At 50.8% G+C, this 27411-nt stretch overlaps 1 protein-coding gene across 1 annotated transcript in view; it reads left to right on the top strand.

The window, feature by feature from the left end:
• SIN3A (SIN3 transcription regulator family member A) overlaps nt 1–24870 on the top strand; it is a 38165-nt gene extending 13295 nt beyond the window's left edge. Inside the window, exons 7-20 of the mRNA XM_054387794.1 lie at nt 543–701; nt 2212–2301; nt 4367–4485; nt 7653–7863; nt 10640–10756; nt 11473–11711; nt 14567–14750; nt 14922–15495; nt 16962–17131; nt 18939–19112; nt 19924–20016; nt 21166–21260; nt 22002–22209; nt 24640–24870. Of these exons, the coding sequence (XP_054243769.1) occupies nt 543–701; nt 2212–2301; nt 4367–4485; nt 7653–7863; nt 10640–10756; nt 11473–11711; nt 14567–14750; nt 14922–15495; nt 16962–17131; nt 18939–19112; nt 19924–20016; nt 21166–21260; nt 22002–22209; nt 24640–24870 (2664 nt within the window). The remainder of the gene's footprint in view (nt 1–542; nt 702–2211; nt 2302–4366; nt 4486–7652; nt 7864–10639; nt 10757–11472; nt 11712–14566; nt 14751–14921; nt 15496–16961; nt 17132–18938; nt 19113–19923; nt 20017–21165; nt 21261–22001; nt 22210–24639) is intronic.
• Nucleotides 24871–27411: the final 2541 nt, after the last annotated feature.

Here is a 27411-nt window from a genome sequence, read left to right as displayed (position 1 = left end):
CATTGGGGTTCCTGGCCATCACTTGTCTTTTAAATGCAATCCCTTTGTCTAAAAAGGTTGCTCCAAGACTGCAATAACTGCAGTAAAATCCATTCATAGAATGTCAGGTTGGAAGGGACCCCCCCAGGGATCATCTGGTCCAACGTTTCTAGGTTCATTGTTAGAGAAGGTGGCCCAGCACTCTGTCAAGCTGAGTCTTAAAACTGTCCAGTGTAGGGGAATCCATCACTTCCCTTGGGAGATGATTCCAATCTCTTAACTATTCTCATGGGGAAAAATTGGCTTTTGGGCTCCAATTGGAATCTCCCTAGCAGTAACTTGTCCCCATTACCCCTTGTCTTTTTCATGGGACTCAATGTAAAAAGGGAGTCTCCATCCTTCTGGTAACCACCCTTTATGTACTGGTATGTGGTGATGAGGTCTGCCCTAAGCTTTCTCCTCTCAAGGCTGAACAGAGCTAGGAGGAGCAGATGTTTTTTATTTGTTTGCCTGGATGTGTGGAACTCAGCTCTGATGATCTTGTGGGTTTGTCTCTAAATAAGCTGTTAAGTAAGACAACTGCAGAGAAAGTGGAGTCAGTAAGAAACGATCATGGTGGCACAGTGAAGAAGCCACAGCTCAACAACAAACAGCAGAGACCCAACCAGAATGGCTGCCAGATCCGACGGCACTCGGGAACCGGAGCAACCCCTCCGGTGAAGGTAAGAGCCTCTGCTGCTGGCTCAGCAGCCCTGGTGTCCCCAGGAGGCTGTGACAGAGCAGGATGCTGGTTCTGAGCCTGTGCTGGTTTTGTGGTAGAGGTTTGCAGCTTGAGAGTGCCGATTCATAGGATCACAGAATGGTTTGGGTTGAAAGGGACCTTAAAGATCATCCAGTTCCAACCCCCCTGCCATGGGCGGGGGCACCTCCCACTAGCCCAGGTTGCTCAAGGCCTCATCCAGCCTGGCCTTGAACACTTTCAGAGAGGGGCAGCCTGATGCAGTGTCTCACCACCCTCCATGTAAAGATTTCTTCGTAATTTCCAGTCTAAATCTGCCTTTTCCCAGAGTCAGTCCATTCCCTCTCGTCCTGTCACTACAAGCCCTAATAAAAATTTCCTCCCCAGCTCTCCTGTAGCCCCCTTCAAGTACTGGAAGGCTTCTCCAAGGTATCCCCAGAGCCTTCTCTGCTCCAGGCTGAACAGCCCCAACTCTCCCAGCCTGTCCCTATAGGAGAGGTGCCCCAACCCTTTGAACATCCTCGCGGCCTCCTCAGGACCCATTCCAACAGTTCCATATCCTCCTTGTCTTGGGGGCCCCAGAACTGGATGCAGTGCTGCAGGTGGGGTCTCAACTGACACCCCCAAGTCCTTCTCCTCAAGAGCACTCTCAAGCCACTCCTTACCCAGCCTGTATTTGTGCTTGGATGTCAGTGGAGTCTTGTTTGCTCACCTCCCCTATGATGAAGCTTTTAGCACAGTGCTGAAGGATTATTCTCCTAGCAGAATTTGCACGTTTTGAGAGAGCCAGGCTTTGTGGTGCAGTAAAAACAGTCTTGTGACCAGGTGCCTTAATGTTTGTGCAGCAGGGCCAGGCTCAGCCTGCTTTATTTGAAGGTGGCCTCTCTTGCTTTGATGAGAAGCACTAGCAGACAAAATTGTACCATCTAAATCCAGTGACTTATTTCCCCTTCTGCTCTTTCTCCTCCTCCTCCCCCTCTTCATATAAAAGGCAGCAAAGCACCTTTCAGAGGCAGCCCGCAGCCTTTCTGAGGATGTGGAGTGCAGTGCTGATGGGGGAAAAATAAAGGCTCTTGCCATGGGATGCAAGAGAGAGAGAGAAATGGCCTGATTTTAGGGAGGTGTAAGATTTAATTGGGGGGTGGGCGGGGGGGCAGATTTATTTTGGTAATTTTGCCATGAGATATACTACAGCCAATGGCTGTTTCAAGCACCTAGTTCCAGAAAAGAATGCAGCAGTGTATTAAAAATATTGGAGTGCCCTGCTACTGATTAACCTTTAATAGATTCAGTTGTGACAACACTTCCCTGCACCTCTCCTTCCACAAAAGCCACCTTTCCCCTCTTGGAAAGCCAAGCGGTGGGGAAAGGAAGCTTGAAACCTTTTTTGTTTTAGTGACAGATAATCAAAATCTGGCAACTTGTTCTGCTGAACAGCCCTTTCTTGTCATGTTTTTTTTTTTTTTTGTTTGTTTCCCTTTGTTGTTTAACAGAAGAAACCGAAGCTGCTTGGTTTAAAGGACCAGTCCTTGGCAGAAGCCAGCAAGCATGGCGTGGGGACAGAATCTCTCTTCTTTGAGAAGGTGAGAAGTGCTACTCGGGACAAGCCAGCTTGAGCCTTTGCTTGGTGCTCTTTGTGTGTGGACAGCCAGGTGTTTATCACAGCAACCACCCTGAGAACGTTCAGTCAGCTTCACCTCAGGTGGATCGTGTGACCTTTAAGTCAGATCCATTGGAATTTCTTAAAAGAGAGGTGATGACAGGCGGCTGTTTGTGCCCCAGAGGTCACCCTCCAGCTTTTTGCTTCCTGCTGCAGTGTGTGTGCAGGAAGGGGAATCTTCGTAGAATTTCCATAGGAATTTCACAGGAATTTTCACAGAACCATAGAATTGTTTTGGTTGGAAAACATCTCTAAGATTGAGTCCAACTGCCAGCCCAACATCACTGTGGCCACTAAACCATGTCCTCAAGTGCCATGGCCACAGGTTTCTTGAACACCTGCAGGGATGGGGACTCCACCACCTCCCTGGGTAGCCTGTTCCAATCCCTGACCACTCTTTTAGTGAAGGAATGGTTCCTAATATCCAACCAAAGCTCCCCTGGTGCAACTTGAGGCCATTACCTCTTATCCTATCACTTGTTACTAGGAAGAAGAGACCAATCCCCACCTCACTCCAACCTCCCTTCAGGGAGATGTAGAGAGCAATGAGGCTTCCCCTCAGCTTCCTTTTCTCCAGGCTGAACAACCCCAGTTCCCTCAGCTGCTCCTAACCAGCCCTGTTCTCCAGACCCTTCCCCATCTTTTTTGCCCTTCTCTGGACCTGCTCCAGCCCCTCAATGTCCTTCTTGGAGTGAGGGCCCCCAAAACTGACCCTAATATTTGAGGTGTGGCCTCAGCAGTGCTGAGTACAGGGGGACAGTCACTTCCCTACTTCTTCTTCCTGCCATGTTATTCCTGATCCAGGCCACCAGGATGCTGTTAGCCTTCTTGACCACCTGAGCACACAGCTGGCTCATATTAAACCAGCACCCCGAGGTCCTTTTCTGCCAGGCAGCCACACTGCCCCATGCCTGGAGCATCCATGGAGCTGTTGTGACCCAAGTGCAGGACCGAAATTTTCTCCTGTAGCACCCACTCCACGTTTTTGTCACCTTGATGAACTCCCCATGGTGGTGTGTGGCACAGCTTGCTGTGCCCTTCCCCAGCCAGCTGCCTGCAGTGTGGCTGCTCTGTTTGCTTGTTCGTGTTGATGCTGAGGTCCTTCCTCTCTCCCTGAGAGATGAATCCAATTAATTGCAGAGTCGTTACCTGTTGCTGGTTTACCACACACAACAGCTGAAGGAGATGTGGGATGTTTCCAAGTGGTGCCTTGGTGTCTTCCCCGAGATGTCCACACATTTCCTTATGGCTCAGAGGGGAGTATACAGTGAACACAAACAAGCCTTTGAAGTCCTATTCATGTGTGGATGGAAGTGTTGGTTGCTCCCTGATGATGTGGTGCACTTTTGCAGCCTGCTCTAGACCTGCTGAATGGGAACTGGGAAGCAGTCTATTGCTCAGAGGCTGTGTAGGTGTTGCCATGAGTGAAGCTGGAAATCCCTGCTGCAGAATCATAACCATAACGATGAATATCTTAATGATGACAGATCTCCCTCTGGTGCCTAGATGCTCATAGTCCTTGTGGGAAAGGTAATGCTGTTGAGGTGAATAGTTCACCCTCCTGCTGTGAAGGGAAGGGTTGCCGAAGCTGGCTTCTCGTTGATCACCCACGCTGGAAGGCAGGCAGAGGCTGGAGCAGAGTTACCCAGGGCACAGGTCTCCTACCCCTGCTCCCTACCCCTGATATTCTCTGGTGCTTAAGGGCAGCCCAGGTGGCTTTGTGACAACTGATGGTATCCATGAGTCCAGCATTTTGTAGTCCAGCTGTTAGGGGCCTCTTTGAGGGATTTAATTCCTCCCTTCCACGCCCAGCACAGGGATGTCTGTCTGGCTGTGTGTACAGGGGGCAAGTCAGCCTCTCTTCGAGATAGGTGTCCTCATTCCCGGTGTCAGCAGTGGAAAGCAGAGTGTTGAATCCAGGTCTGCTGGACAGCAGTAGCATGCAGAGCTTGACCTCATCCTGTTGTCCTCTTCCCTCCCTCTGGCAGGTCCGCAAAGCTCTGCGTAGCACAGAAGCCTACGAGAACTTCCTGCGCTGCCTGGTGATCTTCAACCAGGAGGTGATCTCCCGGGCTGAGCTCGTGCAGCTCGTGTCTCCTTTCCTGGGGTAAGTGGAGCCCATCTCCCTGCAGGAGGTGAGGAGCTTTTAATCAGCTTGCTCTCTTCCTGCTGTGCAGCCAGCAAAGAAAGCCTCACCTTTGTGCTGGGTCAGGGGAATCACAGATTGTTAGGGGCTGGAAGGAACCTGGAAAGCTCATCCAGTCCAACCCTGCTGCCAGAGCTGGGTCAGCTAGGGCAGGGCACACAGGAACACATCCAGGTGGGTTTGGAATAGCTCCAGAGGGGGAGACTCCATAACTCACCTGGGCAGCCTGTTCCAGTGTTCTGTCACCTTCACAGGGAAAAACTTTTTCCTTATGTTTCCATGGAACTTCCTATGCCTCAACTTCCACCCAGTGCCCCTTGTGCTGTCACTGGGCATCACCAGGCAGAGCCTGGCTCCATCCTCTGGGCACTCACCCTGCACATCTTTATAAACATCAATGAGGTCACCTCTCAGTCTCCTCCAAGCTATGCAGTCCCAGGTCCCTCAGTGTCTCCTCATAAAGATGTTCCTCTCCCTTAATCATTTTTGTAGCTCTGTGCTGGACTCTTTCAAGCAGTTCCCTGTCCCTCTTGAACTGAGGGGCCCCTCGTGTGATTGGGTGGCAGAGAGGACAAGGAACTCTGCTTTGGGAGCTGAGTGGTGGTTTCTTGGGCCACAGAGTATATCTGAGGTGGAGTCTCCCTGCCCTGCCCACTTTGCCTCCACTCAACTTTTATCTGGATAGCCTGCCACTGCTTAACTGTCCATAAGGGATTTCATGAGTTGCTTCTGTGGCAGCAGAGTCTCCTGTTCCCTCCAGCTCAGCCTAGGCATCACAGATGTAGGTGGTAAGGTGCCATGTGCTGCTGGGTGGGCAGGAAGAGAAGGATGGTGGATTTTGGAAGCCCTTCAGTGGCTAATACTGTGCAGGTGCCCTGTGGTTGAGGCTTTTCCTTTACTGGAGCAGGACAATAAGGGCTCTGCTTCACTTTTCTTTCCAACTTCATGCTCCTTCTGCACTGCCCTTTTCTATTCTTTGTCCAAGAGGAGGTGAGAGAAGGACTCTTAGCTGTGTTCTGGCAGGCAGGCAGCATTCAGGAGCAGTGCTGGTTCTGCTTGTTGGGTTTCTTCCTTTGCCAGAAGAGCAAACAGAATCATTGAACAGCTTCTTACTGCTCTGGAATCATGGATTATTTTGTTTGAGAACAAACAGGCTATCTAAATACATAGGAAATGTCCCCTACAAAAAAAGTGCTGATCTCATTTCACTGAAATTTCCTAAAAGCAGCTGAGGTCTGTTGGGAAGCCAGAAATGATAAAAGAATACCACAGGAATGATGACTTCCATAAGTATACAGAACAACTCTGTATGAATCAGCTAAAATCAACCAATATCCTCTCATCAATTTTGGGCAACAAGATTAATGTTCCTGGTTGCAAGGGAGAAGGCAATAGCAACATAAATTGGGTTCAGGACCCCATTACACTGGCTACTGTGCAAAGAAACTGCCCCAAGGAGCATCCATTCTCTCCATTGCTCCACTGGAATTATTCAGGCAGCAGCAGAATGCTACCTTTAGCTAGGAAAAAGCTAACTACCCAAGGGAAGATTCTGAATTTCTCCCATCTCCTCTTTGTGCTCCCAGCTATAAGGGTGAATATCTGCCCTGGGAAAGGTGTAATGGAGTTTTCCGACTCTGGAGTTGAATGTTATCTTCTGTCATGTAATGAAAAAGCAATGAATGAGCAGTAATTCAATTAGCCTCTGTAACAGACTCCATTCCTCATGTTGCTGGAGCTTTGCATGAGATAAGAGGAGTTGGACAGATGCAGTATTTGAGACTAATGAATTCCTCAGAAAACTTTTTCTCCCTGAGCAGGTGAACTCAGGCGTTGCAGGCAAAGGCTTCCTCCTTGTGTAGTCTGGGGAGGCAGCACTGAAGTGATTGCTCAGCACTCAAACCCTTTGCTGTGTAGCTGCAGAATCATTCTTCAGTTTCTTCTTGCTGCTTTTGGAAAGGAGAAGTCCATTTTAAAGTTAAGAACGTTGGCAAACAGCTAGGGATCTGGCCTGAGCTCACAAATGGGAGACCCAAATGTGACCCTGCCACAAGTGCAGCCACAGACTCAGAATTGTTGTCATTGGAGAAGGCCTCTAAGAGCACCAAGTCCAAGCATAGACCCAACACCACCATGGCTGTTAAACCATGTCTCAAAGTGCCATGGCCACACGTTTCTTGAGCACCTCCAGGGATGGTGACTCCACCACCTCCCTGGGCAGCCTATTCTGATCCCTGACCACTCTTGCAGCAGAGAAATTTTTCTTTATCTCCAACCTAAACCTCCCTTGGCACAATTTCAGGTCATTTCCTTCTGTGACCTGATATTAAGGAGAAGAGACCAACCCCCACCTCACTCCAACCTCCTTTCAGGGATTTGTAGAGACAAGTGAAGTCTCTCCTCAGCCTCCTTTTCTCTAGGCTGAACAACCCCAGTTCCCTCAACTGCTTCTGTCCAAACCCTTCACCAGATTAGTTGCCCTTCTCTGGACATTCTCTAGCTCCTTAGTGTCCCTCTTGGAGTGAGGGGCTCAAAGCTGAACCCAGTATTTGAGGTGCTTGAGGTGCAGTGAAAGCTTGGGCTGCTCTTCCCTGGTGGGGACTGTACCCACAGGGATGTATCAATATGTTGAGTGTCTCTGGCAATGTGAAGGGGTAATCCTAGAGCACCTTAGTTGCACCAAGGGAGCAATCATAGAATTGTAGAATTGTCAGGGTTGGAAGGGATCTCAAGGCTCAGCCAGTTCCAACCCCCCTGCCATGGGCAGGGACACCTCACACTAGAGCAGGTTGCTCACAGCCACATCCAGCCTGGCCCTAAAAACCTGTAGGGATGAGGCTTCCACCACCTCCCTGGGCAGCCTCTGCCAGTGTCTCACCACCCTCATGGGGAAGAACTTTTTCCTAACATCCACCTGATCAGCAAACAGGTACTCACTTCCCATTCCATCAGGCTCTGTGGAAGTGGGACTGAGCAGAGAGGGTCCCCCCTCCCCAGCCTGCCAGTTCAGAGGATCTTCTTGGGTGCAGTGTGTCCCTAGCAGTCAGTTGCAGCCTCAGCGGCACAGCTCAGTGCTGTTTGCTTTCTGCCTTGGCTTAGCTTTTCACTTCCTGAATTTTATTTTGTAGGAAATTCCCAGAATTGTTCACTTGGTTTAAAAACTTTCTGGGGTATAAAGAGTCTGTCCACATGGAGACCTACCCGAAGGAGCGGGCTACTGAGGGGATAGCCATGGAGATAGACTATGCCTCCTGTAAAAGACTGGGCTCCAGCTACCGAGCCTTGCCCAAGAGCTACCAGCAGCCCAAGTGCACAGGGCGGACTCCGCTGTGTAAAGAGGTAAGGTCACAGAACCACAGAGTGCTTGCTGGGGTTGGAAGGACCTCCAAAGGTCAACCAGTCCAATCCCTCTGCGCTGAGCTGGGACATCCTCCACTAGATCAGGTTGCCCAGAGCTTTGTTGAGGCTCACCTTGAATACCTCCAAGGATGGGGCCCCAACCACCTCCCTGGGCAACCTGTTGCAACCTGTTGTGTTCCACCACCCTCATGGTGCAGGACTTGTTCCTCACATCCAATCTAAATCTACTCTTCCCTAAGTTCAAACCTTTGACCCTCTTCCTATCACTGCAGGCCTCTGTGAACAAACCCTCTGCAGCTTTCTTGTAGGCACCCTTCAGGTACTGGAAGGCCACTATTAGGTCTCTCCCCACAGCCTTCTCCTCTCCAGGCTGAACAGCCCCAGCTCCCTCAGCCTGTCCTCATAGCAGAGGGGACATGGCACAGAGCAACCCCAGCTCCCTCAGCCTGTCCTCATAGCAGAGGGGACATGGCACAGAGCAACCCCAGGTCTCTCAGCCTGTCCTCATAGCAGAGGTGCTTCAGCCTCCTGATCATTTTTCGTGACCCTCCTCTGGACCCTCTCCATTAGGTCCATGTCCTTCCTGTGTGGAGTGCACTAGAGCTGGATGCAGCACTCCAGGTGAGGTCTCACCAGAGCAGAGTAAAATGGCAGAATCACCTCTCTCCATCTGCTGGAGGATCTCTTGGGAATTGCCTGACACAGGAAGGCTCTTCCCAGACTTCCTGAAGGGATGGAGCAAGGGCAAACAAAACAGAAGAGGATAGGGAATTTATTTTGTATCCCTGTGCTATGCTGAGAAGGTTCCTGGGGATGTTGGGACATGGCTGGTCCTGTGGAGAGCAGCTGTGCTGCTGTCTGCACCCCAAAACTGGTGCTGGGCATGGAGCTGGGGCCCAGCAGCACCAATCCAGCCTGGAGCTTGGCTGTTCCTGCACCCAGGCATGTGTGGACACACCATCCTGGCTTGGGATCATCATGGTACATGTTGGAGCCCAAGGTGAGCACACCCCACAGGATTCCTGGTGGTGAGTGAGCTCTTGGCACTCCTGCAAACACCTGGATCATGTCCTGGAACTATTGCACAGGGTGAGGCACCAGTCTAGGAATGGGTTGTGGTGGAAGCTGGCTGGGAGATATGATGCCCATGTGGCTTTGATGGCTGGCATCAGCTCTTCTCCAGTGGTGCTTATGACAGAGTTGCATGAAGTGGTGGGGAACAGCTGGGAAAGAAAACAAAAACAAAAAACCCCAACAACCCAGCTAGTTGTGATGTCTAAAGCAAAAATGTAGGGTCACTGGATACCTGTGTTGTGTGTAGGAGAATGTGAGAAAAGAGCTTTAAGGCTGCAAACTTAAACACTCTGAGTAGGAAATGCAGAAATCATTTTCTGCATGGTCTTAGAGTGATCTCAGGTGTGGCTTACAAGACAGTACATAGCTCAAGGTTGTTGCTGCCTCCTTAGCCAAATTCTCCTTCTGTCTGCTTCCAGGGTTGTCTCTAGTCCAACTTGAAAAGAAACTCATATTTTCTTTGGAGAGTTTTTCCTACATGGCCCTCCCAAGCTTCTAACTTTCTACCTGAAATGCCAAGAGCAGCATTTGTCTTGAGAAACTCTCAAGTTTCTCAAGTTGCTTTGGGGAATTGGCTCCCTGCAGGGAACCATCCATCTTGGTCAAGAGTCAGAGCTGGTCTCCCAACATAGTCCTGCGGGATCAGTGCTCATTGAGTCCTTTAGTGTGTTGTGATGGCCTTTTGATCAAAGAGGGGATGGTGCTGGTGGATCCTGTTCCTTCACAGGTGTTAAAGGTTTTGGAGGTGAGTGAGCAGGGCTCTTGCTGAAGGCCAGTTACTAAACCTGCCTCACTGGAGGAGGGGACAGCCCCTGAAATCCCTTCCCTGGGTGACTGCAGTGACATCTACAACAAACAGCGAGGAAGTTGCTATTTGGGAGCATCACAGTATTTGTGTTCTTTATGCTCCTTGAGAGGTGAGGAGGATGAATGTGGGTGACCAAGTCACACAGCCAGCTGAGGTGCCTGCCTGAAGCAGTGGCAGGATAGTGAAAAGAATCTGGGAGAGAGACAGTTGCAGGCTTTGAATCTAAAAGTCCTGACCTGTCTCTCAAAAGTCTCTTGTGTGATGCAGTTACAGACTTCTCTTCCTGTGAGAAGCTAATGACTCAATTGTTCAGACTTCGGGTTTCTGAAAACTGGGCCTGACTTTCAAGGCCCCCTGCCAAAATTCTTCTTGCCATGCCTTTGGCCTCTTTGAGGATGGTTTTTCTTTTTTAGTGTTCTGTTCCTGTGTTGGAGGTGATGAAAGCTGCAGGCACTGAGCTGCTTTGTCAGGAAAGGTGTTGCTGGGGTCTGGATTTCTATGCCCAGTTAGCCTTATTTGGAGGTGGGAACCATGGACAGTCCCAAGAGTGCTGTCTGATGTGGTGACCACCCCGTGTGGTCCGTGGTGAATCACACACATGATGACACAGCAGCTTGCAGCTGACTAAGCCAAAGGAACGGAAAAGCCACTCTCACCTTTCTTTGTCTCTTCCCTTCCAAGTTTCTTCTCACAGCTCCAGCCGATGACTTTTTTCAGGCTGCTTGGATGTTTCAGCTCTGGCTGTTTGGGGGTTGTCTCCTGGAAGCTGGCTTTGGAAGGGACACCCAATTTTTCCAGCTAGGGAATTAGATCCTCCCATTGCGATATGACCACCTCAAAGACTGACCCATGACTCCTCTGTCTCCCTGCAAGGTTTTGAATGACACCTGGGTCTCCTTCCCATCCTGGTCTGAGGACTCCACGTTTGTGAGCTCCAAGAAGACGCAATATGAAGAGCACATCTACAGGTGTGAGGATGAGCGTTTCGAGGTAAAGTGGTTTTCCTTCATTCATGTTTCTGAAAGCCTGGGGTTGTGTGAACACTTAAGGATCTTGATATAATTATCCCTTTAAATGCTACTGCTTAGAATCTCTTTTCATTGTCTGCCTGTCAGCTGTTTTTTTGCATCAGAGCTTTGTGGTCTCTTAATGCAAGAAGCAGCGACTGCAGAGCCACGTCTCCCTCCAAGCTACCACCTCTGCCCCTCCTCAATTTCCGTGCAGAACTCTTCCTTCACACCGCTCCAGAGGGAATGGTTCAGCGGCCAGTGTATGATGGAGGCTTCTTTTCTGTTTTCCCTGCCCACACAGCGCAGGAGAAGGTGCATTCCCCTGTAATAAGCTGAGAAGGGATCCCTTCAAGATGTTGAATGATTGACGCCTCGCCTGGCACTGGAAGTTAGCTTGGCAATTACCTGAATCCGCTCAAATTCAGCACGTCCTTTTGTCGAGCAACTGCCAATTGTGTTCTGTTCCCAGGTGGAAAATGTAATTTCCGAGCAGTTTCGTTCTGGTAGCCCTTTAAATTCTTGGGCAGCATTATGTAGGTAGCAGATAGAAGGTAATTGGATTATTTTGGAGCAGCTGAACACGGAGAGCACGGCTCAGGAGCACCTCGTTAGCCGCGCGTGGCGTCACTTAGGTGCTAGGGCCCCTGTGAAGCGTCACCTTTGATCTGCTCAGCCTAATGCACCCTTCCCCTGCAGCTGGATGTCGTCTTGGAGACCAATCTGGCGACCATCCGCGTGCTGGAGGCCATCCAGAAGAAGCTTTCCCGCTTGTCTGCCGAGGAGCAGGCCAAGTTCCGGCTGGACAACACCCTGGGGGGCACCTCGGAGGTGATCCACCGCAAGGCGCTGCAGAGGATATACGCTGACAAAGCCGCTGACATCATCGATGGCCTGCGCAAGAACCCCTCCGTGGCTGTTCCCATCGTGCTGAAAAGGTACTGACTGCTCTGGCACCCTGAGCCAGGCTGATGGCAAAGCCAATTCCAGCCCCTAAAGGTCGGGGGGGTGACCTCCTGTCATGGGTTGAGGCTTACGCCTTTAAGAAACGGTAAAGAGGACCACCAGGAGGTCCAGATGGGTCCTGGAGTGGACAGGAAATTGTAATGTTTAGATATTTCATTCCCATAATTCTGTTATCTTACATTTAGCTGGCAACGAGACCTGCTCCTTCCCCCTCTGCTCCTTCCCCCTCTGCTCCTTCCCCCTCTGCTCCTTCCCCCTCTGCTCCTTCCCCCTCTGCTCCTTCCCCCTCTGCTCCTTCCCTGCCTCCTCTGCTCCTTCCCCCTCTGCTCCTTCCCCCTCTGCTCCTTCCCCCTCTGCTCCTTCCCCCTCTGCTCCTTCCCCCTCTGCTCCTTCCCCCTCTGCTCCTTCCCCCTCTGCTCCTTCCCCCTCGGCTCCTTCCCCCTCTGCTCCTTCCCCCTCGGCTCCTTCCCCCTCGGCTCCTTCCCCCTCGGCTCCTTCCCCCTCGGCTCCTTCCCCCTCGGCTCCTTCCCCCTCGGCTCCTTCCCCCTCCAAACCCCAGGTGGGGGCAGAAAAGGAGTACTGAGGTTTTGGTCTCTTTTGGTGGAGGTTTTGGAGAAGGCTTTGGCTTGATGGGGTTCTATGCTAAGCCCAGGCTATGGATTTTTGTGTATTTCATCTGCTTTTGCACTGCTTTGCATTGAAGTTTGTAGTTATTAATAGCACCTTCCATTTAATCTTCCAATTAGTAGTTCTATCCAAATCCTGCTTGGGGTCTTTCTTTAATGATTTTGAAGGTAATTTTAGAGGCTCTTTTCCCCCACTGCCCATTAACTGAAGGCACCTCCACAGGGCTGTAAATGAAGCAGCATGTTTTGTGTTCTTAGCTGTTGTGTTGGGTGACAACCCCCTAGAGAGGGGATTACCCTTCAGAAACAAAGCTTTTACAGCTCAGCAGGAGGGATGTAGGTAGATTTCTCCTTGTCTCCTCTTAAGCCTGGTTCCTTCCCTGGTAGTCAGCATCCTGTGTAAGAGGAGGAGGAAACAAGTGAGAGACCTAATCACCACCTTCCAGTACCTGAAGGGGGCCTGCAAGAGGGACTATTTCCAAAGGCCTGCAGTGATAGGAGGAGGAGCAATGGTTTGTACTTAGGGAAGAGTAGATTCAGATTTGGATGTTTGGAAGAAGCTCTTTACCATGAGGGTGGTTGAGCACTAGAACAGGTTGCCCAGAGAGGTGGTTGATGCAGCATCCCTGGAGGTGAGGTGAGGCTCAACAGGGCGCTGGGCAACCTCATCTAGTGGAGGATGTCCCTGCTTAGTGCAGGGGGATTGCACTAGATAACCTTCAAAGGTCCCTTTCAAGCCAGGTGATTCTGTGCTAAGTGTCTGTACTGTGTGGGCTAAATTTGATTCCTTTCCAAATCCCATGGCTGCATGTGAGCATGGGCTCAGATTGCAGTGCCCCTGCTACCCTCAGGCCAGTTTCTGTTGTCAACCTCCTCTTCCTTGGTCAAGAAATGGGAGTGGATGCTGCAACTCCTTGGAGAAGTTTGAGGAGCTGTGTAAGCAGGAGATCTTCTTTCTTGGCTGCTCTTTGTCCCTGTGGGACTGTTGGTCCTGTGTCTTTGGGCTCTGAGCTTTCAGGCTAACTGCTTTGTTCAGGATACCTGTGAGGTCATGGCTTCCCCACCCTGCTCTGAGAACACTTCTTGTGATCTGGGTCTTGAGCTGCACCAAGAGTGTAATGCTTGAGATACTGACTATGCTGACTTGATGTTCAGGAGTCCATTCCCAGAAGCCCAGGTATCCAGGCTGCAAGGTGGGAACGTAGTGCATCATCCAAACTAAGCTGTTTCTTTCCAGCAGCTGGAGCTACATGACTTTCTGGGCATTTCTGAGAGAGCTCTTGAGGCTCTCCAAGTCCTCCAGCCCCTTTTCCTGCTGCTGACAGTGGGGCTGGAGGGGTGCCACACTCTCCTGGTGTGCTACAGGGGGAAGCTTGAAGCTACTTTGTACCTGAGTGGTGTTTCTTAGACCTTACTCCTAGGGTCTATTAAAAGGGCTGTGGTTAGCAGGTTGAGAGAGGTTCTCCTCCCCCTCTACTCTGGCCTGGTGAGGTCACATCTGGAATATCGTGCCCCCTCAGTTCAAGAAGGACCTCAGGGAACTGCTTGAAAGAGTCCAGCACAGAGCCACAAAGCTGCTGAAAGGCAGTGGAACATCTCCCTGTGAGGCCAGGCTGAGGGATCTGGGGCTCTTGAGCTTGGAGCAGAGCAGCCTGAGGGCTGCCCTCATTGCTGGGGATAAAGATGTGCAGGGCAGTGTCAGGAGGATGGAGCCAGGCTCTGCTCAGGGCTGCCCAATGATAGGACAAGGGGCAGTGGGTGCAAGCTGGAGCAGAGGAGGTGCCACAGGAACATAACAGAAAACTTCTTCACTGTGAGGGTGACAGAGCCCTGGAGCAGGCTGTCCAGAGAGGTTGTGGAGTCTCTTCTGGAGACATTCAAAACTCACCTGGATGCATTCCTGTGTGACCTAGTCTAGGTGATCCCTCCTGGCAGAGAGGTTGGGCTGGATGATCTTTTGAGGTCCCTTCCAACCCTTTATGCTCTGTGATTCTGTGGTATGAAAGAAGCCCGAAGGAGTTTGTTCAGAGGAGCATGTGCAGCATGCCCCTCCTGTAAAGAATAGATGGGACAGCTTTCATTAATGGCTCTTTGATAAGGAGTTCATCCCTTCTCCATGCTGGCCAGAAACCATGAGCCTAGGTTTTTCCTTCTGTGCTCAGAGCAGACCTTTGAGCTCGCCCTTGTTTTCTTGCTTCCAGGTTAAAGATGAAAGAGGAAGAGTGGCGAGAAGCCCAGAGAGGATTTAATAAGGTTTGGCGAGAGCAGAATGAGAAGTATTACCTGAAATCCTTGGACCACCAAGGCATCAACTTCAAGCAGAATGATACCAAGGTCTTGAGGTCAAAGAGTCTCCTCAACGAGATTGAAAGCATCTATGATGAGGTAAGATGGTCACCAGTAGCTTCCTTCCCTCGAGCTTAGGTGCAGTTTCAGTTCCTGCCTCTCACCTGCTTGGTGACAGAGGAAGACTGCCACTGACAGAGCTTTCTGAAAGGCTCTTGGATGGAGAGGGGCGTTTGGGACTGATTTCTGTGCTGTGGCTCTCATTTGCAGAGGCAAGAGCAGGCTTCAGAAGACAACGCTGGAGTGCCCACAGGCCCTCACCTATCGCTAGCCTATGAAGACAAGCAGATCCTAGAGGATGCTGCCTCTCTCATCATCCACCATGTGAAGAGGCAGACGGGGATCCAGAAGGAGGACAAGTACAAGATCAAGCAGATCATGTACCACTTCATCCCAGACCTCCTCTTTGCCCAGCGCGGTGAGCTCTCGGATGTGGAAGAGGAGGAAGAGGAGGAGATGGACGTGGACGAAGCTACCGGAGCTGCCAAGAAGCACAACGGCGTCGGGGGCAGCCCTCCCAAAACCAAGCTGATGTTCAACAACACCACAGCCCAGAAGCTGCGGGGCATGGATGAGGTCTACAACCTCTTCTACGTGAACAGCAACTGGTACATCTTCATGAGGCTGCACCAGATCCTGTGCCTGCGGCTGCTGCGCATCTGCACCCAGGCCGAGCGGCAGATCGAGGAGGAGACGCGGGAGCGGGAGTGGGAGAGGGAAGTGCTGGGCATCAAGCGAGACAAGAGCGACAGCCCTGCCATCCAGCTGCGGCTGAAGGAGCCCAGTGAGTCACCTCTGCGAGGAGAGGCTGGGGGGCAGAGCTGCTTCTGCTCGGCAGGGCTTGCTTGGAGCCTTCAGGCGTGCCCCAGCGCTGACCTGTGCAGTGGGGGAGGGATCTCTTACTGTCACTGGGCAGCACTGGATTGAGGATGGAGATGGGAAGGAGTGTGCAGTCCATGGGACTTGTACATGACTCTTCTATCCAGCAGTTAAGACCTAAGAGCTTCCATAGGATGAGGGGCAATGGCTTTGAGCTGGAAGAGGGGAGATTTAGGCTGGAGATTGGGAAGAAATCCTTTACAGTGAGGGTGGTGAGAGCAGGTTGCCCAGGGAAGCTCTGGATATCCCCTCCTGGAGGTGTTCGAGACCAGGTTGGACAGGGCCTTGAGCAACCTGGTCTAGTGGAAGGTATCCAGGAGGGTTGGAACTGGCTGACTTTTAAGGTCCCTTCCAACCCAAACCATTCTATGATTTTACACTTGTGTATCTGAGTACCCTGGGGTTCCCTAAGAGCTCTTTAAATAGCCTTTCAGAAATTAAAACCTCATAGAGGAGGCTAGAACAAAAAAGCAAGAGGTGATGACAGTACCCATGGCCTTAAAGGACTCAGCAAAGGCCTACAAAAGCCATATTTAAGCCTATTCCAGCAACTTTCCTCTTGACTGGGTAGTCTCAGGAGCAAAAGTCATGATCACAGGATGTTAGGGGCTGTGGCAACCTCTGGAGACAAGAAGGGACCTCTGGAGATCTTTGAGTCCAAGCCACCTGCCAGAGCAGGACCACAGAATCCAGCACAGGTCAGAGGAACACATCCAGACAGGTCTTGGAAGTCTCCAGAGAAGGAGACTCCACAGCCCCTCTGGAGAGCCTGTTCCAGTGCTCTGTGACCCTTACAGTAAAGGAGTTCTTCCTCATGTTGAGGTGGAACTTCCTTTGCTATAGTTTCCATCCACTGCCCCTTGTCCTATCACAGGGCACAAGTGAGCAGAGGCTGTCCCTGTCCCTTCCTGACACCCAGCCCCTAGATATTTATAGACATTTATTAGATCCCCTCTCAGTCTTCTCCCCCCCCAGATTAAACAGCCTCAGGTCTCTCAGCTTCTCCTCACCAGGCAGTCCCTTCATCATCCTTGTAGCCCTCCCTTGGACTCTCTTCAGCAGATCTCTGTCTCTCTTGAACTGGGGAGCCCAGAACTGGATGCAGTATTCCAGGTGGGGCCTCACTAGGGCAGAATAGAGGGGAAGGAGAACCTCCCTGAATCTTCTGGACACTTGTTAATCCACCCCAGGATCCCATTGTCCTTCCTGGCGCCAAGGGCACATTGCTGACCCATGGAGAATTGTCTGTGAGGGACCCCCAGGTCCTTCTCCACCGGGCTGCTCTCTAGCAGATCACCTCCCGCCCTGTACCGGTGCCAAGCCTACCCTGGCTGGAGCGTTGTGCTGACCTCTCCCCCGCTCTGGTTGCAGTGGACATCGACGTGGAGGATTACTACCCAGCCTTCCTGGACATGGTGCGCAACCTGCTGGACGGCAACATGGACTCGTCGCAGTACGAGGACTCCCTGCGCGAGATGTTCACCATCCACGCCTACATCGCCTTCACCATGGACAAGCTGATCCAGAGCATCGTGCGGCAGGTGACGGCCTGCAGGCCGCGGGGAGCACAGACCCATAGCACAGGGCGGGAGGTGGTGTGCCAGGACTGCTTGCAAGAGTTTGTAGTGATAGGACAAGGGGCAATGGCTTGGAGCTGGAAGAGGGGAGGCTGAAAGTGGAGATGAAGAAGAGATTCTTTTATTGGAACACTGGAACAGGTTGCCCAGGGAGGTGGTTGAGGTTCCATCCCTGGAGATATTTGAGGTGAGGCTTGACAGGGCTCTGCGCAACCTGATCTAGTTGAGGATGGCCCTGCTGACTGCGGAGGGGTTGCACTGGATGAGCTTTGGAGGTCACAGAATTATTAAGGCTGGAATAGACCTCGAGGTCGTCAAGTCCAGCCTAGGACCTAACACCACCACAGCAACTAGACCATGTCGCTACCAGGTCCCTTCCAACCCAGACCACTCTGATTCTTTACAGTGAGGGTGGTGAGGCAATGGAACCGATTGCCCAGGGAGGTTGTGGATGCCCCCTCCCTGGAGGTGTTCAAGGCCTTGAGCAACCTGACCTAGTGGGAAGTGTCCCTGCCCATGGCAGGGGGCATTGGAACTAGATGATCTTTAAGGTTCCTTCCAACCCAACCCATTCCATGAATCTGTGATTTCTAAATAGGGAACTTGAGGGCTAAGCAGGTAAATTCTGCCTGGTTTTTAACACAACTCTTTAACACTGATGTAAAGAGGCTTGGTAAAAGGTAATTTGTGATGTATTTAAATTCTTGAGAGCATCTTCTCTGAGCAGAGTTCTCCCTCTGTGTCCCACAGGTTGTAGGATATTCAAAGCATCTCCAGAGCTAATCTTGTCCTGACTTTGAGGAAGAATGCAATGGCATTTAAATTCTTTCTTTCCTTTTCAGCAGTGCTGCAGCAGCACTGTGTGCCTTTTCTAAACAGCTTTGTCTCTTTTCTCTGCCTCTTTCAGAAGCTCGTTTTGGCTGTTAAAACTCTTGGCCTTTTATTGGGCTGGTAGGAAGAATGTGTGACCAAGGGGGAAATTCTTCATGTGCCTTTTTGTAGTGTGAAGAACAAAACCAGACACAAGGGGCTGGGAGTGGAATGGCTTGAAAAGCCTTTCCCTTTCAGAAGGGTAGAGCTGCTTTTCAGAAGGCCTTTGCTTCAGTCCAGGGATTAACTGAATTCAAAAGGCAATTGGGTGACTTTTGGTTTTGCAACTTGAACAAAATAAGGATTTGATCCTAAATCTCCTACCCCTCTCCTCAGACACAGCAGCAGCCCCTTTCTTTGGAGGGGGTAGACTATGTCCCAGTGTTCAAGCCCTTGTCTCTGCTGCAGGGCAGGCTGTTCCCTACCTGTAGTTTTTCTCTGAGTAGCTGTACTTGGTCACCCGCTAATCTGTGTAAAGATACTGTGGTTTTTTACAGAGCAGCAGAGGTCATCTTTGTCCTGGTTTGAGCCCTAACCCATGACAACCTGCACCTGGAAAGCTGCTAAAAATAATAGCCTTAAATTCATGTTTTTTTCACGTAATCACAGAATGGCAGGGACTGAAAGGGACCTCTGGAGATCATCTGGTCCAGGTTGCACAGGATGGTGTGCAGGCAGATCTTGAACAACTCCAGAGATGGAGACTCCATCACCTCTCCGGGCAGCCTGTTCCAATGCTCTACTGTCCTCCAAGTAAAGAAGTTCTTTCTCATGTTGAGATGAAACCACCTATGCCTTTTTTTTTTTCCCTTTTCTTGGGCTCAAACACATGGTTTGTTTGTCTGTGAGCTCATAGCAGAGTCCCTGAGGAACACCTTCCCTGTGCCCTTCCTTTTTGCAGCTCCAGCACATAGTGAGTGATGAGATCTGTGTGCAGGTAACAGACCTCTACCTGTCAGAGAACACCAATGGAGCAACAGGAGGGCTCCTGGCTTCCCAATCTTCTCGTACTCTCCTGGAGGCTGCCTACCAACGCAAAGCTGAGCAGCTGATGTCAGAGGAGAACTGTTTCAAGGTAAAGCTGGGCTGTGAATCATCATGGAGAGGCAGCAAGCAACGAGGGGGATGCCTTTTAAGAAGGGAGAGACACCAGTCCTTTGAAAAAAGGAGCCATGTTTAGGCACCCAAGAGCCCTGAGGACTTCTGGTAGCTCTGAAAATGGAAAGTTTTGGTGGCATGTGCCCAGCTGTTGGCATCTAGGTTAATGGCTTCTGTAAGGGCCCTTCAGAAATGAGGTTTCAAGGAGAATTAAATTTCCTGGGACAGCAATGAATGGCCCTGGTGCTTCTCAGTATCACACCAATTTCCTTGCTGTCACCAGTTTTAATTTGCTCGCTCAGAGCCTCCCATTTCTCTTCTGTCTCAGTCCTTGTGGAGAGATCTGTTACTGAGTGGGCATTAAATCACTGCTGACTAAACCTGCTGCATGGTGCTAATCAATGAAGGTGCTGGAAATCCCTTCCAGCTGCAGGCCCTTTCTAGTCAGTAAAACCACTTGGGATAAAAAGCCCCTGTGTAGAATCTCTCTTCTCTTGCTCTCAAACTTATTTGGGAAGCTCAAGAAGGCCTTACAGCCCTCCAAAAAACCGACCATAAGAAGATAACTTTTTCCCCTAGAAGTCTAAAAGCTTTGCAGTTTTCCTGTTCTCAAAGCCTGAGCAGTTTGGTGTTTTCCCTCTGCTGCCAGGCATGTGGGAAGCAAAAGGTTTTTTCCCTTAAAACCATACCAACTTGCTTCACTCTCCCTTTGCCCCAGTGAGAAGTGGAGGTTGTTTTTTACCTCTTTGAAACCTCTCAACAAAGTCCCTTCTGCCTTTTCTTTATAGCTAATGTTCATTCAGAGCAGAGGTCAAGTTCAGCTGACCATTGAACTGCTGGACACAGAAGAGGAGAACTCTGATGATCCTGTAGAAGCAGAGGTAAGAACAGCTTGTCCAAGGGTGGTGACTGCTGGTCAAGGGTGCACTGGACAAGGGTGTCCTGTGGGCTGCTGTTGTGGTCCATTAGCACAAGATAAGCGTCAAGGACACACTGTAAAGCTTTCAGTGATGTGAGTGGGCAAATTCTCAAGGTTCTTCTATGTGTGAGGGACCCAAAACTGAACCCAGGATTTGAGGTGTGGCCTCACTCAAAAGAATTCTGAACTTCTCCATCTCCATATATGGAATTACTGATCTATGTATTATTGATAAGATAAATAAGATGAATCTCCATATGTGATATATCATGGGTTACCATGGAATCACAGGCTTTACTGAGCTTCCACATTAGGAATCTGGCCTTCTGACTTCACACCTGCAAAAGACTTGCAGTGTACTGAGCTGTGATACTTTGAAAAGTCATCACAATTTTTCTGGTTTATGCTGTACTTAATTTCAAACCTCAGCACAACCATTCATGGCTTCAAAGTAGAGAAGAGTAGATTTAGATCAGATGTTAGGAACAAGTTCTTTAGCATGAGGGTAATGGAACACTGGAGCAGGTTGCCCAGGGAGGTGGTTGAGGCCCCATCCCTGAAGATATTCAAGGTGAGTCTTGACAGAGCTCTGGGCAGCCTGATCTAGTTGAGGATGCCCCTGCTGACTGCAGAGGGGGTTGGACTGGATGACCTTTGGAGGTCCCTTCCAACCCAAACCATTCTGTGATTCTTCAGCAGCCTCGTTGGGTCCCTGCCAAAGGTTCAGAACTGCCTGTTGACATGACCCAAGGCCAGCCTGTTGATTCACAGATTACAGATTGACAGATTGCATCAGGTTGGAAAGGACCCTCAAAGGTCATGTGCTCCAACTTGCCTGCAGTCAGCAGGGACACCTTCAACTAGAGCAGGCTGCTTAGGGCCCTAGCAAGTGTGACCTTGAGTGTCTCCAGGGATGGGACCTCAACCACATCCTCAACAAATGCTTTGTTTTTGTATCGGAAAACCCTCAGAACCACACAGAGAAAGCTTGGGGCTGCCTCTCAGGGGGCTAAGATGCACAGAAGTGTATCTTGCAGCTCAGCCTCCCTAGGCATGGCGTGGTGTGTGGTGGGGAGGCTGTGGCTGACCTGTGCTGTGTGCTCCCTCCCAGCGCTGGTCAGACTACGTGGAGCGCTACGTCAACTCCGACTCCACCTCGCCGGAGCTCCGCGAGCACCTGGCCCAGAAGCCAGTCTTCCTGCCCAGGTGAGTGGCCAGCCTGTGCCACCAGCACAGGAGCTTCCACCTCAACATCAGGAGGAGGAACCTCTTCACTGTGAGGGTCACAGAGCACTGCAACAGGCTGCCCAGAGAGGTTGTGGAGTCTCCTTCTCTGGAGACTTTCAAGACCCCTCTGGATGTGTTTCTGTGCTGGATTCTGTGGTCCCGCTCTGGCTGGGGGGTTGGACTCAGTCTCCAGAGGTCCCTTCCAACCCCTAACATCCTGTGATCCTGTGACCAGCCCTGCCCCACTGGGCTGGACCTGGCTGTTAGATACAGTCTCAGCTGTGTTGTAATGCCACAACAGCCCTGGCACTAAATCCTGGCAGCTACCATGCTGTTCTTCATGCTAAAAGCCTGTGGGTCCACCCTAGGCTGCTGCTCCCAGGGACTGAGAGATGGTGTGGTGGTAGTGAAGAGGGTAAGGGCTGGTGACTCAACCAAGATTGGCTTTTTGGTGGTCCTGCCTTGGCTTACAAGTAAGCATGGTTAAAACAGCAGGCACCATACCAGGGCTTTTTGAGAGCAGAGTTAATTGCACAACAACTTTAATTAAGATAAACCCACTGGGGCAGACTTGTGGTAGAGGTCTGAGCCTGAGTGATGGCAGCAGGCAGCTGTGCTCCAAGCTGTTTGCTTGGAGCCAGCAGAGATCCACCAGCTACACCCAGCCTAGTCCAGCAAGAGAGTGAGCACTAATTCCAGGAGGGGTTCTCTGGTCTGCAGGAATCTGAGGCGGATCCGGAAGTGTCAGCGCGGTCGGGAGCAGCAGGAAAAGGAAGGGAAGGAGGGGAACAGCAAGAAGTCCATGGAGAACGTGGAGAGCTTGGACAAGCTGGAGTGTAAATTCAAACTGAATTCCTACAAGATGGTGTATGTGATCAAATCAGAGGATTACATGTACAGGAGGACTGCTCTGCTGCGAGCTCAGCAGGTAGGAGTCGGTGGAGGGCCTGGGGCGGGCAGCTGGTGGTGGCTGGGAACCCTGTCCCCAGAGGCCAGGTGGGGAGAGTCAGGTGAAACCTCCCTTGGGAATTCCCATTGGGAACATGTAGTTGCCAGGAGAGAACAGTGCACTGGTTTGTCCTCCCATGGCACTAAAGATCTTCTGAATGTTCCTAAGGTGTCATCATCTTTTCTTCTTCCACCTCTAAATCTCCTCATCCTCTCACCTCTCTTCCCTTTTCTCCAGAGAATTCTTTTCTGGTAGGACAGTAAGCCTTCAAATTTCTTCCAGTAGGTACTCTTCATAAATTTCTTTCAGTAGGTACTTCCCATAGGTGATGTTGCTCTTGATTTAGGGAAGATTTGTCTTCTGTGGGGTGACATGTGAGAGTGCCTATTCTTCCAGGGCTTCCCCAAAGAGCAATTACAGAGCATCAAATGCCTTCTCTCCCTAGGGGTCCTTCTGGATCCCTTCCCCTTGTTGTCTCCTCTCCCCATAGTCATGGAGAATGGGAGTCCTCAGGTTTCTCCTGCACAGCAGAGCACGGCCAACACATGGGAGCAGCTCTAGAAACTGTGGGTTTGTGGGAAGGATTGGGAGCAGGGAGGTCACCCCCAACAGAAAAATTCCAGGGCTTAGAAGACCTGGATCCAAGGGTCTGTGGCATCTCACATCTAGCACTGAGTGCTTGTGATTGCTGATTTGAATTGGAATTCAGCTTTTTGAAGTTACTCAGGTTTGCTTCTGTCTCTCTATGCCAAAAGTAACTGTGTTGGGGCAAGGATAGGAATGTGTGTGGGATAAGTGGAGATGCAGATGGAGTTGGGTGAAGGTTGGCTTTTATTCAAGCTGAAGGGAGCTTGTGACTCTGCATTGGCTGAATTCAGGAGGATTCTGCTGGAGAAAAGCTGGTTTGGTCTTCTGCATGTTTTTGACAGTTAATTTTTGCATCCCAAGGGAATATTTCCACCTGATCGAGAAAACGAGGGAGCTTTCACAGCAAACTCCAGTTGTACCCTGGCTATTTAGACGTGAGGTTTGAAATACTTTGCTATAATTCAAAGTTTTATCAGTTTGAAACACAACATTGAGAAGAATGCTTAGAAAGTAGAAGTGAAACCAGCCAGATTCAGGCCAAAGTTAGTGACCTAAGCAACCAGCAGCAGAAGTAAATGAGAGGCTCTGTCAGCAGCAGCTGCAGACACTGTTTGCAGTTTACTAAATTGTTTGCTTTTCTGAGCAAACTCCTGACCAGGGAGAAAATTCATTAAAAGGTAAAGGAGGGGGGTGAGGTTGTCACTGCTTCCTGCCTGGTAAATCATCCCTACACAGCTCCCAGTTAGACATGTAGTTGGACTTACCATCTGCTTCTCCCTGATGAGATGCAAACAATAGTTTTTATTTCATCAGGTGTGAATACAGCTTTGAAAAAAATTCAGTAGTGACTCCTGAAACAGGCCCATCCTGAGGCATGTGATTGAATTCCATCTATCCCAGTCAGCTGGCACAAACATGAGCAGGATAATGAATACCAGCATGTACCAGAGAGCCCTGAGCACAAGACACAGCAAGTAGCAGAGCCCCTCAGTTACTGAAGTACACCCAGGGAGCTGCAGAAGCCACACTGAACCACAAATGCGTTGGATTTAGCAGTTAACACCAAGCAGCCTTTTTGGAAGAGAATGAAACAAAGAGTAAAATGCCTAAGTTTTAATCTCAGGGCTTAGTTCTATTTGCTGTTTTCAGTCATGGCTGTAGTCATGGTTTTAAACCAGTTGCCCTGGATTTGGCATTCCTTCAGCAGATGCTCTTACTCCAGATGCATGCAGTTTTTCTTCTCCTGATGCTTCTGTTAAGCCAGCAGTTCTCAGACCTTTTAGACCTGACCCAGTTCTTCTTTTCTGTACCATTTGGGTCCCTTGCTATTTGTAATGCCTGTTGAACTTGCTCTCTCCTGGGACTATGCTACTCCATGGCCTGGCGGCTAAAGGCAGACCCCGAGAGCTGGGGACAGTAGGGCTTGCCTGGTCCAGGGTCTGCCTTATCTCCTGGCTGCTTGAGGAAGAGGCAGCAGCAGCCTTTGGGCAGTGCAGGAGGGACACAGTGCCAGGTGTGCAGCTCTTGGGCTGCCACAGGATGTCCTCAGCCTGGGAGCTGCTGTGTCTAACAAAGAGAATAAACCTCTTGGTATTCCTGAGTTCCTTTTGGCCGCCGTAACCACCTCGGAGAGCAGAACTGGGATCCTTTATTGGAGCTTTCCCTCCGTGGTTGGCGAGGGCCTGGTGTCTGCGTTGCAAATTCCCTCTGGCTGCTGATCCCCTTGGCTGTGTCACCCTGCAGCCAGGCTGTGCACCACACTGCAGCCAGGGGTGGGAACCAAAGCTGCCTCTTTCCTAACACCTCTCCCTCTTTCCGTAGTCCCACGAAAGGGTGAGCAAGAGGCTGCACCAACGCTTCCAGGCCTGGGTGGACAAATGGACCAAGGAGCACGTGCCCCGCGAAATGGCTGCCGAGACAAACAAGTGGCTAATGGGCGAAGGGTTGGAGGGCTTGGTGCCCTGCACTACCAGCTGTGACACAGAGACCCTGCACTTTGTCAGCATTAACAAGTACCGCGTCAAGTACGGCACGATGTTCAAGGCGCCCTAGGGCTCCCGCGGGCAGCCGTGTGTGTGTGTGCGCGCATCCAGGACAGGAGGAAGAAGCCTTTCTCCTCCCCTCACTGTGTATCTCCGTAACATGGCCACTTGACTAGTGCGTGGCTGGGTACAACCTGTCACCAGCGGGACCCCCGCCCCTGGAGGGATGCTGCTCTCCGCCGGCAGCCCCTTGCCTTGGGCACGGAGGGCGGGAAGGACCTTTCTATGAACTGAGCCATCCCAGAGAAACACACCGAGCTCGTACACACCAGCAGTGGTGAGGCTTTGACTCCCCGTGGGCCCCAAGCGGCGAGGGAAGAGAACCAGAGGCTCTCCACCACCCGGACCGCTTGGATGTGTCCCAGAATCGCCCAGGTGCCTGCGGCAGGTGGATTCCCCTCCCTTCCTTCACGCTGCCTCCGGCTGGCCGCGCTCCGGCCTGCCGCCATCTCAAGCAGCCGGCCCTGGGCTCCTTCTTTGCCTCCCTCTCCTCCCTCCCCAGGCTGGACTCACCCTGTGCAGATCGGTCTGTCCTTTCTAGTGCCAGTGGAACTGTTTTGGGTTTATTTTATTTTAATTTTGTGTTTTGTTTTTCTTTATTTTTATTTCGTACCTGCTTGTTTACTAGTCTCTCCTAGTGCCATGCACCAGCTCTTCACACACACCTTACGTACACACACACAACAAAGAGCAACACCAAGATTTTAACATCTTCCCCTCTCTTTTTTCTTTTTTTTTTTTCTTTTTTGTAAATAAATGTACAAATTGTCCATTTTTTTTTTTGCCTTTTTTTTGGGGTTCATTTTGGGGTTTTGTTTTTTGTTTTGTTTTTCTTTTTTATTAAAGGAAGTATGCTTGATGTGCTAGCATAACTGTACTAGCTTCTTGTGTACCATAGTACCAGGTGGCTTCAGAAATTAGTCCTGACCAGACAGACCGATGGAGACATTTATTACACTTTTTACCAAAGGGAGTTATCATTGTAGTGCTTTTTGTGTGGAAACTTTTTTCTTCTTTTTTTTGTAAATAAAAATAATGTCTTTGTTCTTAACTGGAGGAAGATGCTCGCTCACAACTCTACCATCCCCACCCCCAGCCCTCTTCCTAGTCTGAGAGACACACAGCATGACAGAGTTGTTAGGGTTGGAAGCGACCTCAAGGATCATCCAGTTCCAAACGCCCTGCCAGGGGCAGGGACACCTCACACTACAACAGGTTGTTCACAGCCACATCCAGCCTGGCCTTAAAAACCTCCAGGGATGATGCTACCCCCACCTCCCTGGATAACCTGTTCCAGTGTCTCACCACCCTCATGGGGAAGAACTTCTTCCTAATGTCTAATGTAACTCTACCCTCCTCTAGCTTTGATCCATTGCCCCCTGTCCTATCACTCCCTGACACCCTAGAAAGTCCCTCCCCAGCTTTCTTCTAGGTCCCTTCAGCTACTGGAAGGCCACAATAAAGTTTCCTCGGAGCCTTACAGTCCTGAAGGAGCTACTGTGCAGCAGGACAGATCCTGAGCTGGAGCCTCCTGCAGGGAGAAGGAAGAGCCCAGCAGGGAATGTTTATGGTTTCTCAGCAAGAAGTTACCCATCTTGTTCTGCTGTAACCAGGCAGGAATGGGCTCTTGCTTGTCCTCTTCTACTTCCAAGGTTTGACACATGTTCCCCATCTCTCTATTTCCCCACCTTTTTTTTTTTTTTCCCTCCTGTCCTGTGTTCAAGGTGATCTGGAAGTGACAACCTTCTAATCCAGCCTTTTAACCAGCTTGAAAGTAAGAGCTGCTGCTTGGTTGGGCATCTTGGCCCAGGAGCCCGTGCCTGTGTTACTGAATGCAGGGAGACTGGCACGGATCAATCCCCTAGGATGTGCCACAGGGATACCTCCTGCCCTCTGTGCCCACCCTCACTCTATGCCCAGCCTGTACCATAGAAGAGCTTAAGGGCTTTTTTTTTCCATTTTTTTTAAACTTGAAACTATTTTTTCCCCATTCTGTAATGTAATCCTCAGACCAGAATCCCTGAGATTTCTAGACCAACCTCCTGATTGTAGTGCAGTATTTTCATTAAAATATCAGGGCTTAGTGTTGCCTACAGCTTCATCTTCCTCGTACTCCTCTGTAGGCAGTGAGGCTTTAGGAGGTTTCTGAGGGGAAAAGGAGACAGGGACGACAAGAAGGGTCCAGAATGGCTTAGGCTGAAGGACAGAGGTAAGACTCGGGCATCTGTTCGGGTTCTAACGAGAACTGACTCAGGCCACGTTTTGCGGTGGCTGAGGCAATCATCAGTTGTTTGTTTTCCTCCTGAAGCTGGGAGTCGGGCAGCGCAGGAATGAGCGAACGGAGCCGTTCCTCAGGGCAAGGGCCTGGCACCCGGGGAACACTCTCTCCCTGTCTCCGCTCAGGAAGGCCCTGCCGCAGCTCTCCGCGGGCAGCAGACTGCTGGAGGCAGCAGACTGCTGGAGGCAGCAGCAGGGACCCGAGTGCGGACCCACGCGGGGACTCCCTGGCCCGGGGTGCTCATGCGCCGTGCCGGGAGAGCTCTCCGGGGGC

This window comes from Indicator indicator, chromosome 16 (genome assembly GCF_027791375.1).
Source record: "Indicator indicator isolate 239-I01 chromosome 16, UM_Iind_1.1, whole genome shotgun sequence".
Taxonomy (NCBI): domain Eukaryota; kingdom Metazoa; phylum Chordata; class Aves; order Piciformes; family Indicatoridae; genus Indicator; species Indicator indicator.
This window is presented reverse-complemented; position numbering and strand designations above follow the sequence as displayed.